Genomic DNA, 16,350 nt, shown 5'->3' with positions numbered 1-16,350 from the left:
TGCTGGCAGGTGCAGAACTCCTTGCCACCAACTGGTTGGCGACCTCCAGAGCCTTTTGAGCATCTCCGCTACAGATTTGCAGCAAATGACATGCACAGAATTGGCAGGAGCAAAAGGGTTGCACATTGGCATGCGGTTGGCTGGGTGGAGCGTTGAATCGCGCATATCATACTACTGCTGCACAGGTGAGAGCAGCACCAGCATCGCTCGACATGCATTTGTACTGACACGTTGTTGCATCACGGCTGTCCGTGCGAGGCAAAAACGAGTGCTTTCTAGCAGAGTTAGGACAGCAGAATACACTGTACTCACTACCAGGGCGCCGCCACCAGCAGTCGCCTTGTGTCAGGGTCGGAGGGCGTCGCCTGTTCCGTGGCAATTTGCACTACTTGCCCTGCCACCAGCACAGTGCCGGCATCCACCTAGACACGCACGTTGTTTATTGAAGGAGGGGGGCTTGCAGGAGTTCAGCTCAAGAAGGTGCCCGCATGTCAGCTTGCTTGGCTTTTTACGTTCACGCATAGTCTCGTGTTGACCTGCATGCGGGTGACACATGGCAACTTGCAGGGTCATGCATCAAACGCATGCACATAATCAACTTTCATGAAGTCCACAGGTAATGTGAACATGCAGCACTCAAAACTTGCTGCCGTGTGCGAACCCTGTGCACTTACTGGCGTGGAGGGTGGATCTGCATGCGGGTAATTTCCACCGCAGCAACAAAGGCACAACCATGAGGGAAGTGTTGGTGGGGAAGGCACTGGTGTCAGCAACGGGCACACGTTGCAAGTAGACCATGCCTTCGCATGTATCACACCCAGCGGATTTGGGGATGTGCTGTGTGTGCATCCGCGCACCCCCGCTGGCAGCAACTCCAGGTCACGCTGCCCTGATGATCGCCTCCGAAGACCAAGCGCGCCGTGCTTTGGACGATACATGTGAATGCGCAGCATTGCACCTCTACCCCGTATTGAGGGATCACGGGTGGCGACAAAATCACATGCAGCACATGACAGGGCATTTCTGAGCTGCTGACTTCTCCTGCTGTGTGTGTTGCAAGCACGATGTTGAGATGCTGTGCGGGCACCGCTCAGCGTCCTGCTGGAAGAGCAGTGAGTCACTGGTCATCACCTGTGCAGCCAGTCCCAGACGCCGTGCCATCACCGCGCAGGCCACTGGCGCAGCTGCACGTGACGCCTTTTGTGGTGGTGTTGACGCTGCAGGTTGCCCGGGGGGCGCACGTGACGTTCTGTGCAGCCGTGCACACCGACGACACAACGGGAGCTGCAAGATTGATTGGAAGCAGCAAAGATGGCACACAGGTAAGCAGGATGGAAGTTCTGGAAGCTATCTGCAATGTTTTTAGTTGGAACAAGCCACAAACAAAACCCTTAGATCACGGACCAGCCAGAATGACAGAGCCGCAGTAGGGTCCCTAGGGCGTGGCAATCTGCTGCGACGGCGTTGCGGCTGCAGTATCCCGCTGCGCTGTGGTGCAGGCGTCATGATGATGTCATGCACAAGGCAGGGCGACAACAAGTAAGTCCAGCTTGTGAAAGCCAGATGCAACACAAGGTGATCTGGATTAATCGTGATTTCCGCACCTTTGCAACCAGTCCCAGCCGCCTTGCCATCACCATCTTGCCCACTGGGGCACTTGCACGTGACTGCGCCAGTAGTAGTGTTGACGCTGCAGATTGCCAGGGGGACGCACGTGGCGTTCTGTGCGGCCGTGCACACTGATGAAACAACGGGAGCTGCGAGGCAGTGGTGCAAGCAGTGGAGCCGGCGGACAGGTCAGCAGCAACAAAATTTCAAGAAATTCGGCAATCCATATGTGTTTTTGGGGCAGAACCCACACAGACACCCATGCTGCAGGGAGCAGCCACAAAGGCAGAGCCGCTTCAGGGGTGCTCTATCTGTGTGTAGTATGCTTGGCACTGTGCTGCGACGGCGGTGCAACCACAGCACCTAACTGTATCACGGTTGGTGCAGCGCGCCATGATGATGTCATCCATGAGGTAGGGAGGCAACAAACAAGCTCAGCAGATCGTACCAAAAGGTAACTCGTGCCAATCAGCAACTCCTGATTCCCGCACCTTTGCAACCAGTCCCAGCCGCCTTGCCATCACCATCTTGCCCGCTGGGGCACTTGCACGTGACTGCGCCAGTAGTAGTGTTGACGCTGCAGATCGCCAGGGGGACGCATGTGGCGTTCTGTGCGGCCGTGCACACTGAGGAAGCTGCGAGATCAAAAGCATTGTCATCAGAGCTTGTCAAAAGGTCGTCCCAGTATATATGCGCGGCTGCTGGGCAGTCGTCAAGTGCTTTTGCCAGTGGTTGCAAAGAGGGGCGTGGTAAAAAAGTGGGGCGAGCGAGTGTAACTGTCCATTTTGGCAGAGTCACTCGCTTGTGGTCATTGCTGGCCAGGTAAACACATGCATATCCTTACTGCAGGGCACCTGAGGGGCAATGAATCAACAGCAGGCGTGCAGTCAACACTGCAGCCATAGAAGGGGCGCGCTTGCATGCCACCCCACCCCCTCACCGCTTCCTCCAGTGATTGAAAAAGCGCTCTGCTTGACACAGCCTAAACGAATGCATGGAATGGGGGGAATAGTCGACTTTGATCTGGAACAGTGTACCCTCAGCAAGGTGATGCCCCCCAGCAGCGTTCAGGCCTTCAAGCAATTGGAGTGGAGACTCGAGGCCGCGCATGATCATGCACAAGCCCAACCAGAGTGTCCAGACCGGGGCGCACAGGCATGCAACAATGTATAGGAGTGTGGTGCATGCCATGTGGGTATGGCACCACCAATACTACTGTTAGGGTAGCCCAGAATCTGACAGCTGTGCGGACTCAGGCGCATGCGTATATCGAGGTGCATGCGGCGATGAGCGACTGGCTGTGCTATGCTTGAGTGCGAGGCTGTGATGCTGGGCTGCCAATGAACTGTGTGCGCATTTGTGTAAACACACTGCAGAGTCATTGCATGAGCCAGCAATGTTGAGCGTGTTCAAGTCAAAAACTGCAAAACCATTTGCATGATGTCTTAACGCCCCTGGCATACGACAAGCCCTAACGATGCTGCGGGCGGATGTGTGCCGTCGACCCATGTCACACCTACCGTTCCTGGTTGCAGTCGCTGTCAAGTTGGTCGTGCCTGCGGGCAGGCCAGTGCAGTTGAACGTGGCGTCTGCGTTGAGCACACACCCAGGCCGATCAAATTGCACGTCAGAAGTGAGGTATTTCCCAAGGTCCACTGACACTTGAGCAGAACCGGCTGCTCCACCAGGGAGGTAAGGGCCAGCGGTTGCGCCAAGGGTGTAGGTTGAACAATCTGCAAGGTGGAGTGTTGGCGGATCGGGAAGGGCCTGCTTAGCATGGATAAGCACCTGGGTGAAATTTAGGCGTGGAATCAAAAGGGCGATGTGTGGCACATCAATTGCTTTGTTGCTAGCTGGTTGCTTGCATCCGTAGCTGTCAAGTTCTGCTCACACCAGCAGCCTGCACCTTGCCAGGACAAACAGTGAGCGCAGGCCCAGGGTGTCCTGTTGTTGGCCCAAAGCTAGCTGCTGTGCATCAAGGTGTTTTGACTGCTGCAGGATGGCTACAGAGTCACGATCGTGGTCTCAACAGGCACGCAATGCGCTGTCCACATCGTTTATCACCCTTTGGTCCGGTCACGTTGAACTCAAGGAACACCGACTTCCGGCAGCCTGCAAGAGGTTGGCAGCGCGGTCAAGCAAGGGGTTGGTTGGTAAAAAGCATGGCTGAGAAGCATTAGTGCAGGAGAGCCGCTAGGCATCATCTGCCGGAGGATCAGGGCCAATATTATCAGGGTTGCTGCTGCGAAACCAAGCGAGCGCACTGCTGTGGTTGCTTGCTGCATGCTGTTCAAGCTTCTTTGTCAGGTGCCGAGATTGCTGGTAGCAACCGATCCTCACCACGCAACATAAACACCTCAGATGCACGCTCACCGTTTTTCAGGCCACTGAATTGCACGAAGCTGTCGAGGCCGGGTCGCAGGTTACCGCAAGTCCAAGTTGTGCCCGCCTTGTACCTGCACTCCAAACCATCATTAAAATCATCAATCGTGATATCGCCCTTGGTGTAGTTGGCCACTTGCAACGTTACGTCAGCTGAGCCCCGTCCGTTTGCGCCAGGCGCGACAGCAATGACGTCCACCGGGCCGGTCAATGTGTAGGCGGTGCATGCTGCCGCGAAGAGCAAGTGGATTGAGTGGGGCGTTGACCCAGGTGGCGTTAGTGGAGGTGGCACTGGCAGGTGCAGCTTGTAGCTGCACAGTCAAGTTTATCTGGGTTTGAACACCCTTGGGCCCAATGTGATGGACTGGACAATCCAATCTGGTTGCCACACAAGAGCAAAACATTCAGATATACTTGCATTGCACACGAGTGCAACATGTGTTGATTCCCTCATTCCTTGGCCCAATTGTACTTTGATTCAGTGTTGTCTTTCAAACTTGGTGCAAACGCTTGGCTCAGTACAACACTCGTAAATAGTTGCAACAGGCATGCTGACACCCTTTACCTGAATCTGGCAGCACCACAACAAGCGTTGAGCTGGATTTTCTTGTGCAGCCTGCGGCCGAGGTACCGAGTGGGGTTCTCCAAGGTGCTGATGGGTACAAGTAAGGAACGATGGGGGCAGGGACCACTGCACACCACCGTGCCCGCTTCATTGTGTAAGCAGGTCGTCGCTGCACACTCACCATTCTTGGTGGCGGTGAAGTTGACGACTGTGATGCCCACTGGCACACCAATGCACCTAAAACACACGAATTGGCTACCACTGATACCGCCGGTACAGGTTGCGGAGGAGCAGTAAGGCGAATCAACGCTGACGCTGGCAGCGGTGTACTCTCCAACAATCGTCAGGACGTTGAAATCCCCAAGGCTAGAAACAGAATCCACTGTTGTTTCGCCTGAAAAGCTGTTCAACTTGTAAGGAAAGCATCCTGTGCGGTGGGGCAGCCAAGTCGGGAGGAGGAGCCAAGTGAGCCTGCTGACAATCCTGATTATGTGTATTCCACTGTTGATCTAACAGCACGCATTGAAATTCTAAGCCATGTGCGCATGCAGCTGCATGCTATGCGCAGACCGTTATGCGCAGGCAGAATGTGCGGCCCCTGGGCGCCTACTTACCGGCCGCGTCTGGCGTCACTGTGATGCTGACACTGACCACTTTGATGCAGCCTGCGCAATTCAAGGAAGGCGTGGCATCAATGTGAATGTTTGGACATCACTGCAATTATGCACAGTGGGCAGGGGGACCATGATCAAGGCGGTTGAAGTACCAACAACCCTGGGGGTGTGTCTCAGTCCCCCCCGTCCCTGTCCCTCTCTCTCTTTCTCGCTCTGTGTAAAGGCATAAAGGCATACACTTTTTGACAACCAGCTTTTGGCTGGGCAAAGACACCGCGTCATCCCCAGGCCGAGGTTGCGCTTGCGTGCGTGTGTGTGCACGCGCTTGCGTGTGTGCACGCGCTGCGCACGCGTGCTTGATTCTCACGCACCAAGACCGCTGTCGGCTGTAAACGTGTAGTTTTCCGTTCCAACCGCAAGGTCGGAGCAGGTCCAAGTGGCATCCGCTGCAAATCTGCAAGGGTATTGTGCTTGTACTTGCTCAGCAGTGAAGCCGCCAAGGTTCAGTGTCACATTGGTGATGCCTGCTCCGGTCTCGTTGGCTGCCTGCACCACAATCGAGCTGGGAGCATCCACAGTGTAGGTCGTGCAGTCTGCGAAGCAGGGCCCGGGCACAGAAAGGATTGACAAACAGAGGGTGTTCAAAGACAGGGGAGCGAGGGCAGGGAATGGAGTGATGCGCGTACATCTAGACAATAAGCAGCCCAGCCACCGGGACAGTGGGCAAACGCGTTTGAATTGGCAGATTATGATTTGCGGCGGTAATCACGCAGCCTGAACAAGCTTAGATGTCAAGTTGCTGGTTGGAAGCGAGGCCACAGAGCGGCAGGTCAAGCATCAAAAGCAAAGCATGCGACATGTAGGTACATCGTGCAGCTGCGGCGTACAGCATGCTGTGAATGTCAACCAGTCTAATCACCGCTGCTTGACACCACATTGATGGGAACTCCAGTACTAGCAAAGCAGCCGCCTGCGGGTAGCGTGGGCGCAAGTGATCGTCAGCAAAAGACGTCTGCATTTGTTTGAAAACGGCCTGATTTCTAGACCCCAAGCTCGTGTGAGGCAGAGGGTAGCAGGCAGATCGTGAATAATGTCACATGCATGTGGCGACGCCACGCCATCCCATCTGCACCCTTGACACGAGCTGCAGATTTGAGCTGCAACAGGTGGCGCCTCTGCCCTAGGCAGATGTGCGTGCTGTGCTGCAGGGTATTGGCCGTGGTCAGAATGGGACCGTCCAGCAAAGTCACTGCCCACGGCCAAGCGCGATTATGCTGCAGCGGCTCAGCACGCACCCAGAAACCAAAGAGACCCTAGAGAGCTCACTGGAGGATGCAAAGAAGGGGAAGACATAGTTGCCAACATACAAATCATTGCAGGTCCATGTGGTGCCCGCCTTGAAAACACAATCGAAGGTGGAAACGTCACTTGCAGGGTAGCCAGCGAGATCCAGCGTGACGTCGACATTGGCACGGCCATCGCTAGGGCGGGCCGCAACTGTGGTTAAGGTGCTGCCGATCCTGAAACCTGCGCAATCTTGATTTCCCAAAATGAGGGCAGCAGGGAGAAGGTACCAGAGGAATGGGTATGACGAAGCAGCACCAGGGCCTCATGTTTGCATGGAGCCGACCGTGGTGCAGGTGGGTGGTTGCAACAGCAAACAACCGCGGTGCGCCGCGGATTGCGTGATGGCGAGATAAAGCCTGGCTCCTCCATGTTAATGTTGATGGAACGCGATGCAATAGCACATGCCAATATGGGGTTGGCACGGCCCAGCAACGCAGACAAGACAGAGACCACGCGGTGGACGTGCAGCAAGAAATCAGATTATTATTATCAGACCATAATGGCATCAAACATGCACGACTGCGTTTTCCCTGACAACAGAAGCAAGAATCGAGCTGCAAGAGCCTTGAGATGATCATAACCCCTCACTTGGTTTCACTTCGATACTAATGAAGACGAAATCGGGGCAACCTGCATGATGGACAGGTGGTTAGCGTCTGGTGGCAGCGTTAAACAGCGAGCATGTGCCTCTGCTGGTGGGGAGCGATATCTGCCTTCTTGAAGGTCCCTAGCAGGGCAAGAAACTTGGAAGCTGGCCACTGTATTTGCTGGCTGCCATGGCAGCATTGGCCAATGCCTGTGCTGCCTGTGTGCGTACATGCATGCGCAGAGGTTGGGAGGAGAGAATTCGCATCTATGGGGTGTTTTTTGTTTCCACTGGTGTGCCTCTCCACTGCTCGCAAGTAAATGCAAGCACCTGCGTGCAGACACGTCTCTTATTCAACAGTGATGGCTTTATGTGTGAGAAAGGAGTAGTGGGGGCGGCGCAGCGGCCTCGGTCCCCCGCAAGCCAGCCCCCTCTTCCTAAATTTACGCGGGCGTTACAGCCCAGTCTCTCTCTCTCTCTCTCTCTCTCTCTGAGAAAGGTGGGGTGCTTACCATTTCGTAACGCATTGATGGCGAAGGATGTAAAGCCAATAGGCAGTTGGGTGCAGCTGTAGGACGCGCTGGACGCATCTGACGCTACAAGCGTGCAGTTTGGTCGGCCAAATGAGACATCAGCAGCCGTGTAGTTCCCCAGAACCAGCGTGAATTGAGCAGTTCCGCGCGGTGGCAAGGTGGTAGCATCAGCCAGGACTTTGATTGAACTGGTTTTGAATGCAACCTCTTGTGTGATGTTGGGACCAGGGGCGACCGCAAGACGATAGTCGTTGCAACCTGGGCAACAAGGTAAAGGTAAGGATTAGACAGCACAGTCAGGTGAGCATGCGTCTGTGGTGGGCAGAACCCAGAACGAAATCAAGAGTGACGTGGTGTGGAGGAGGTGTCGCAGCCGTTTCAAGTCAAGTACTGCTGCATGCGCCCATTGCAACCAACCGTGGCTCTTGCAGCAAGTGCAATGTCTATCAAGTCAGCCCACCACATCAATTGCCATAGAGCAATGGTGTTCCTTATTGTATCGTATAATCATGCTTTTGTATGAATACGACGCTTGTCCCCCTGGACCGGGGTAGGTGGTTGCGTGGTTCATGCGTGCCTGTGTGTGCGCGCGCCCGTACAATGCATGCATCCACCGGTAAACAAGCCAGTAGCAGCATGGTCTGCTTGTAACTTCAACAGGCAATTCGCACATGCTCACTTTGAAAAGTGCACCCATCTGCGCCGACTCCCGTGCCAATGGTGAACAGAGGGCAGGTGCAGATCACCGAGCCGTTGGCAGTGGCGTTGACTGAGCAAGTAGCCACGGGGCTGCACGTGGCTTGTTCAGTAGCCGTACAGTTGGCTGCACGAGCAAGGGGATGGGGTACAACAGTGCGGTAAAAAGCTTGGAAAGCAAACATCATGACTAACAATGCTCTGTTTGCGATGGTCTGAAAGTGTAAGGATCACATTCAGGTGTCGTGCAGCCAAGTTTTGACAACGTAGGCTGACAAGGAAACCAGCGGTTGGTGATGATACCAAGGGGCACGCAGCAGCGTGCAGCAAAAATGTCAGCATTTTTCTTCCTTTTCCTCACTTGCATCTGCTGTAGCCAGCATGGCCAGCGGCAGCAAGGCGATGGTGATTGCCACCCAGCCGTTGTGGCGCCACACCTGCATTCTGCAACAATTCTGCCGGAATGTATGGTGAGAGCAGGGGCAGGATTGAAAATGCGCACGAGCGTGGTCAAGGTTTCTCTGTTTAAAATATTCAAGTGCACCAGGGTCCACATTATGTACTTGTTGTTATTTCATTCGATGCAAATTCTGCGCCATCAGGCGGCTTGGCACTTGTGACGCCGGAGATGCTGGCACGGTCGGGTCTCAACCTGTGGTTTCGATGACTGGTTGTCCTCCGACCTCGATAATTTATGCTACGGGGTGGTCGTGCGTGTTTGGAGTCCCTGTTCGGGGAGGAGGGGTGATGCGCGGAACCTTGCTGAGGATTGCGAGGGCGGGGCTAGACAAGCTGCGAGTCACCAGGGCTATTGTAAACAAGCTATCAAAGCTCTTACCACTGATTTTCGCGTCGTGCGGCTGTGGTGACCGGATCGATTGCAACAATGAAACAAGTCCAGACGGGCAGAGGGCACACTTCGAGTATCAATTGACTGAAGCTTTAACTTGAGTATAATTGAGTTGAATGACCATCTGGCGTTGCGTGCTCAATGTATGCCCGCCTACAAGCCCCAAAGTGACCCGCGGCTGCCCGAGCATGGCCGCTGGATGGTGCATCCAGCCACCTGTGAGCTCATGATGCACATGGCATTACTCCCATCAATCTGCAACTCAGCGCCATGCCAATGAACATTGTCATCAGGGCTATGCATTTCTTTGCGGTGTAGAGTAGATTTGCTGTGTCTGAGGGCCTCTGTGAAGCGTGTGGCTGGTAACAAGTCCGGCGCTCATCAGGGAGGCCAGTGATTCCTGAAGCATGGTCAGGTGCAAGGAAGTGGCTTTTTGAACCATGAAACTGCGTACATATGCTGAGCACATGGATTTTCAAAGCTCGAGGCGAAACCATCCTACGCCGCGCCAACGGCTGGGTGGTACTGATCAGAATGTTGGCTGACTCATGCAGATGCCATGCAAGTGAACTAGGGCGTATCCACTGGCACACAAGTGACACGTTGACACATTATGCAATAGGATTAAAATTGCCATACGCCAGATGGGATGCTGGAAAGAATTTGTCCGCAGAATCGGGCGTACTGTGCCGCCTCGCAACGTCCCGATTTGGCTGATGATGACCCTGGGATGCTTCCAGGTCCAAGCGGGCCATTGAGCGTGCTGCTGTGTGTGGCTGGTGCGTTCTTGCAGATGCACACGAGGAAGGTTTTGCTGCTTGCCAGCTTCAGGTCGAATGTATGTGACCCGGGCCGGTTCCATGGCTTTCTACTGCGATCCACGCACGCTACAGGCCGAGTCCAGCAGGCAATGGCCGCAGCACGGTCGCGGGGCACTAGAGATTCATAAGTCCCGGTGGAAGGTGTGCGATAAGGGGATGGCCCACTCACTTTGTGCACTGTTCTGCTTGCCGCACGCTTGCTACTGCGCAGTGCATGCACGACTCCGGTGGGATGGTGCCGGCGTACTACTGCGACTCCAAAGTAGTCGAGCTCTCTTTTCACCTAGGCACCTGACAAAACTACCACGTGACCTAGACGGCAACATGCGTGTCGGCCTTGCCGCGCAAGGGTCTCTTGGGGGGCACGCTGCGTGGACAATCCTTGGTCTGCCTGCTTTGGTCGGCCGCTCAACAGTTTCTCAGTCTGCTCGCTTGGTTGCCATGCGTGCTTGCTGCCTGCTGCACTTCAGGACTCAATTGCACGCACATGCACAGCCTTGCAACAATCAAGTTGTGGCCGTTGCGAATTCCAATTGGCCGCAGGCGGGACTGCATGCAGCAGACACCGCCACCTGAGACAAGTGTGAAGCTGCAGCGCTGCTGTGTTGCAATAACGCGAGCGCGATTCCCCACAACCTTAAAGATTTGCGTGCCCCGTCCTCCCCCAAAGGCAGGTGCCACTTGCGCTGTACAGTGCCACTTGCGCTGTACAGTCTAGGGCGTCGGCTTGGAGAGAGTGAATCCGCCCCCGACGCTGCCACTAGTGGTGGCGCGTCCGAAGCAGCGGCGATCCAACCTGACTGAGTTTGAAGCGCGGCCGCTTCAAACTCAAGCAGGCCTTGCACTTGTGCTGCCGCACAGCTCGTATTGCTGCTTGGTCTCAACATGGCCATCGACCACAACCCAGCCAGCAGCCTGCCATCACGCTTGCGCTGCTTCGTCACATGAGCGGCATTCTACGACCCCTCGCACAAAATCCCGCACTGTTCAGGGGGGGCATGATGCTGTGCCAAGGCAGGGACCACGGACTGGAAGCACACCAGGTCGCCGCTAATCAGCCCACCCATGCCAGTATACAGCGCCCACTCACCCGCTGCACGCCTGCGTCCCAGCACCTCCAGCTGCCGCAGCCACCTCGCCAAGCGAGCGCGGCAGCTTCCTAGGCGGCTTGCACCCACAGTGCACATGTCCATGCAGTGACACTTGTCAGGCGGCAAGGCCGGGCCGCAGCGCCCAGAACCTCTGAGGGGAGCGCAGATGGCGGGGGCCCTTGTAGAACAGGTGGCAGCAACATTCTTGGCTGTGGCAGCCCTGAGGGGGCATGGCGTGTGTGCCACTGCGTGTTCTCTTCCGTGGCTCGCTCACTACGGCAACAACACAATTCATACAACTGTGCAGACCGTATTTGGTGGGTTTGATCTGTATGGCACTGCAATAGCATGCAGTTGCATGCTTGAGCTGGTACGCTTTGTTTTCATCGGACTGAGCTCGATGTCAATGCCATCTCGCAGCGGGTGATCAACGAGCCATGTCAACCAACCTTCCGCCAGGATCTCAAAGACACGTGGGAAGCATAGTGTAGCTGCTGTTATGTCATGCCAAGTATGTCCCAGGCGTGGTCATCTGGGAGAACGGTCCTGAATTCCGCAGCACATTGACCCACGAGACGGCGTGCACGGCACCTACGCCAGCGGTGCAGGCGCAGGCGCCATGTCGGCACAGGAGCGGCTGGTGGCGCTGCAGGCAGACCGCCGCCACCTGCTCGAGTATGCCCTTGAAGTGCGTACAGCTGCTGCACCCGCGCGGGCATGCCGCCGTCGCGCGGGCTCACAAATTGTTGCCCTGTCTCGCGGGCCTGGTGACTCGCGTGCTGCGCGCGCAGGCCGGGAAGGTGCATGCACTATGGCCTCAGACCCCCATGGCGCGAGTCTCCCCATAGGTGCAGCCGGAGCGCGACGTGCGGGTGATCCTTCCCATAGGAATGGAGCGCCCGGAGCCGTGGCTGCTCGACGCCATCGACGCCGGCCTGCTGCTGCGCGCGCTGCGCGCGCCGCCGCCGGGCGGCGCGCCTATCGAGCTGGTGCTGTACTGCATGCAGGTGCGCCGGGGCGGCGCATGCGCGACGCATGTGGGCGCATGCGGCATTCAGCGCGCGTGCAGGCAGTCCCTTGCTGCGCCTCTGGCGGCTGGTGCGCCGCAATGGGCAAAGACTTGCTGAGAGGGACGGCGGCCGGGGCCATGGGATGCTATCAAGGCTTGAACCTCTGCGCCCGCATGCAAACGGCGGCGGCCGGCCGCGCCCGCAGGGCGCCCGCGCCACTGGCGACGACGCGGCCCGCCCCCCTCGCGGCGGCGGCGGCGCCGGCCCGGCGCGACGGCAGAGCAGCGGGCGGCGCGCCACGCTCGCGAGCGAGGGCGACGCGGACGGGGCTCTTGAGGAGGAGCCGGAGCTATCAATGCCCCAGATGGCCACCGGGCTGGGCGAGCCCGAAATAAAGGACCTGGCTTATCTCATTGTGGCAGCCACCTGCAGGTGGGCGTCCTGGCAACAGCCGCGGGGATCATACGGTCAGCCGGCGGGAGCGCCGCGGCCGTCGACGGGGCGGCGGCAGCGGCGTTCCTGGGGCAGGCGCTCGCCGGCAGCGGCGGGGGCTCGCGCGCACGCGGACGGCGGCCGTCGGGCGGCTGCGAGTCTGCGTGCGTCACGAGTCGGCCGAGGAGCAGGGTCGTGCAATGTCAACCCTGCTTTGTGCGTTGCCAGCGGGCCGGCTTCGTCCCCGGGCCAGGTCATTGCAGGGATGCAGCTGTCAGGACGTCAGCCCCAAACCCTGAGCCTCTTTCAAGGGTGCCTGCTCAGCCCCTTTGCTTGAATCTTTCAAAGACACGAACGCGTGCGCGTGCACACGCGCTCAGGGACGGCGCCGCGGGGGAGCTGCTGCAGACGGTGCGCAGCCAGCTGGACGTGGACGAGGAGGGGGCGGCCGAGGTCGAGCGGCTGGTGGCGCTGGTGGAGGGCGCCATCGCGCGCACGCAGGCGGCGGACAAGGGTGAGCGGGCGCCCATGGGTTGCAAAGGGCGGGTGGTGTTGTGGACGCGGGGTTGCCCTGATCCATGAGGCTTTGCGCCCCCACGCAGACCGTGCCTGTGAGCCCAAATCGTGGCGGCAGTAGGGCTCTGTTTTGGGGATGCTTTTCTGGGGGATTGCCTTCCCCAGGTTTAGTTTCCGCTTGCTGCCCGATATTGCTGCTGGTGATCTCAGGCGTGGCGCCGCTGTCTGCTGACTGGAGCGCGAGCCTCGAGCTGGTGCTGGTGCTGCTGGAAACGGTGCTGCCAAAGGACTTCAAGCGGTTCAAGTGAGCTTTTTGGGTGGTGGGGTTGGGCGCGTGCAGGCGTGAGAGGCTGGGCCGCATGCGGCATGAGAGGCGGATTGATATTGTGTTGAGGAGCGGGCGGAACGGCTGACGGCTGGCCGGCGTGGTGCAGCAGCCAGTGGCGACGCTTGCTGGGCAGCTGCGCGTTGACTAGCGGTCCCAACGGTCGTTCCACCCCTCGTGTCTGACCGCTTTGACCGCTGTTGACCACCTTTGTCGCAGGTCTTTTGTTGCCTGGCGGGACACGCTCCAAAACGCGGTGCTGCAGACGCTGCTGCAGGGCGTGCGGGACAGCTGGCGCCCGCCACAGCCGCGCGACGGCGAGGCGGCGGCGCCGGCGCCGTCGGCACAGCAGCTACTGGCGAGGTGCGGTGGCGGCGGAGTGCTCTCGCACAAGTTCTTGGACCCTCCGACGAGCACATACTGCCCTCACAAATCGAGACTGCCACCTACAGGCCACCCTGCCTCCTCCACGCCATTCTGCCTCTCACGCTACCATCCATCCCATACCCACGCTCGTTACTTGGCAACTGCCTGTCTGTCTCCAGACTCAGGGGCAGCCTGCATTGACCTGCTCTAACAACCCCTTACTTTCTCTCTCTCTCACACACACCACATACGCACGCGCGCACACGACTCCACCCCTTCAAGTGCCCACACAACTTGCACACCAAATCATCACTACATGTCCTCCTTTGTGATGCCATTTTTTTCCGAAACCAAGCCGCCAACACAAGCATTATATTTCCCGCTCTGCTTTCCATCAGAGCAGCCTCACAAGGCAGACTGCCCTGTCGAGTGCGTGCCTTCGCCCTCCACCCTGACCAGGACCATCCGCTCCATCCACACCCTGAAACCCGTCAACACCTGCCTTTCTGGTGCTCGCTCCCTCTTCTGCACCAGGCTCAAGGGCAGCCTGCGCCGCTGCGACGTCCGCAGTGCCGACGACTTTGACGAGGCCGAGTACAGGGAGGCCACCCGCAGCCTGAACAGGACAACCTTGGACCTCGTAAAGGTGATCTGATCTGACAACCCGATCTGATGACGTGAACATGCCCCTCCTCAGACACCTGTGCACGTTCTGTACACCCAGAAGAGAAAAGCAAATTGTTGTTTCTGTGCGGTGGTTGAAGAGTGCAGTACAGCATGCTGAACCGGCGGCCCGCGCGGTGCCACCCCCGCAGTGCCTGGGCACGGGCTGGCGCTTCCCCTGGGGCCTGCGGGTGCGGCTGTGCGAGGTGCTGCTGCGCGGTGTGTTCGACAGCCTGGAGGAGGGGGCGTACATAGCGGAGGCGGACGAGTACCTGCAGATGCTGCAGGTGACACGCATGTGTGTGTGTGTGCGTGCGTATGAGAGAGAGTATGTGTGCGTGTTTGCGTGTGTGTGGGGGGGGGAGGTGGTGGGGGTTGAGTGTTTAGTGTTTAGTGAGATTAGGTGCATGTTTGTTTGTATGTATGACCTGCAGACGCTCAAACTGACGGGATGGGGGGGAAAAATAATCTGACGACGTCTTTTTGGTGACCTCGATCGACAAACTCATGCGCAGCATGCGTCAATGTGTGAGCGGCTCGGCAGCATTTCGAAGAGTGGCGCTCTGCACGCATGTGATCGGCGCCCTCGCCCTGCTGAGCCGAATGACGCTCCTCCCCCCCCCCCCAAAAAAACCTGAACAGCCCCACCCCGCATCCCAAAGCCCACCGTCCCGTCATCCTGCCCCTCCTGCAGACGCGCGTGTGGCCGCTGCTGGGTGTGAGCCCTTCAATGCACAACAGCTGCTTCGCCTGGATCCACTTCAGACAGGTGAGTCGCGCGGCTGCTACGCTGAGCCGGGCCGCCATCTGCACGTTTTCTGCCAAACTGCAACCTCATGAGTGCCGCAACTGACTCCATGGCCCAGCAGGGATGACTCTTGTCGCACCTTGCAATGCCCCTCGGCCTTCGAAACAAAACAGTTTGTGATCACTAAGACGCCGGCGCTCGTCGGAAGCACCAAGGCGCTACTACGGCGCCTGGCGCAGGTGGACGGCAGCGCGGCGTGCGGCAGGGGCGAGCTCGCAGCGTGCCTTGACAGGCGGCACGATTGAGGGCACCAGCGTGGCTTCGAAGACGCACACACATGTGCATACGCTTGCGAGCACACCCAACACAAACACCCCCACATCCAAACACACACGTGCCTGCACACACACACACACACACACACACACACACACACACACACACACACAAAGGTCAGCAGCAGCGCGCGGCGAGCCCAGCAGGGCAACGCCGCCGGCGTCGGCCGCAGAGCGGACGACGTGGCGCCAGAAGACGCGGCGCTCGCCTGCGAGGTGTGCGGAACGGCATCGCATGTCTCAGCCATGCGCATGGCGCAGGTCCAGCCTTTTGTCTGCTTTCCTCAACCCTTCTTGGGTCTGTCTGCAGCGCCCGACCGCCGCAAGCGCAGCTTTGCCTAGCGGACGATCACGCGTCCTCGGGATGCGCACCCGCCGCTGCGCCGCCTGCGACGCTGCCCCCACTGCACTGCCCGAACCCTCGCCCTGTCCTTTTTGATGGCGTAAAATCTTCCTCGCCAGGTCGGCGCCTGCGTCATCGAGTGGGTCGGGGAGCGGGTGGCAGACTACCACCGGCGAGCCAAGGCGCTGGGTGGGCCCAGGGTGCTGTCTGGTCTGGTGGACGTATTGGCCTTTGCGGCTCAGAGCAGGTGAGGCCGCCGCTATGCTTGGGGTATAACATAGGGGGCCGTGGTGGCTTTTGCGACGGAAGGCAGGCGGGGCCGGCTCCCAGGAAAGGGGGTGAAGGGTGGCTCGCTACGAATTTGGGTTGGCGCGTGTGGCCACGCATGCACATGCGAGTTTGTGTGCGCATGAAAGTGTTTGTGTGCATGTTTGTGCGTGTGTACGTGTGTGTGCAGGCGTGCGTCTGTGTGAATATGTGGTTTTTCCTTGGAGTGTGTGTGTGTGTGTGTGTTTGTGT

The 16,350-nt window shown here is 58.0% G+C and overlaps 1 protein-coding gene across 1 annotated transcript; it reads left to right on the top strand.

The window, feature by feature from the left end:
- Window positions 1-11,983: 11,983 nt before the first annotated feature.
- MNEG_2138 (hypothetical protein) lies at window positions 11,984-16,082 on the top strand (the record flags this gene model as incomplete). The annotated part of the gene is made up of 11 exons (XM_014049384.1): window positions 11,984-12,100; window positions 12,309-12,535; window positions 12,916-13,049; window positions 13,262-13,355; window positions 13,596-13,739; window positions 14,277-14,388; window positions 14,558-14,692; window positions 15,100-15,174; window positions 15,327-15,392; window positions 15,606-15,704; window positions 15,951-16,082. 11 exons carry the CDS (start codon window positions 11,984-11,986, stop codon window positions 16,080-16,082), a joined length of 1,335 nt encoding a protein of 444 aa, XP_013904838.1.
- Window positions 16,083-16,350: the final 268 nt, after the last annotated feature.

Source organism: Monoraphidium neglectum, assembly GCF_000611645.1.
Source record: "Monoraphidium neglectum strain SAG 48.87 unplaced genomic scaffold scaffold00233, whole genome shotgun sequence".
NCBI classification, from domain to species: Eukaryota; Viridiplantae; Chlorophyta; class Chlorophyceae; order Sphaeropleales; family Selenastraceae; genus Monoraphidium; species Monoraphidium neglectum.
Note: the sequence above shows the minus strand (reverse complement) of the source record. Positions and strands in the feature narration are given on the sequence as shown.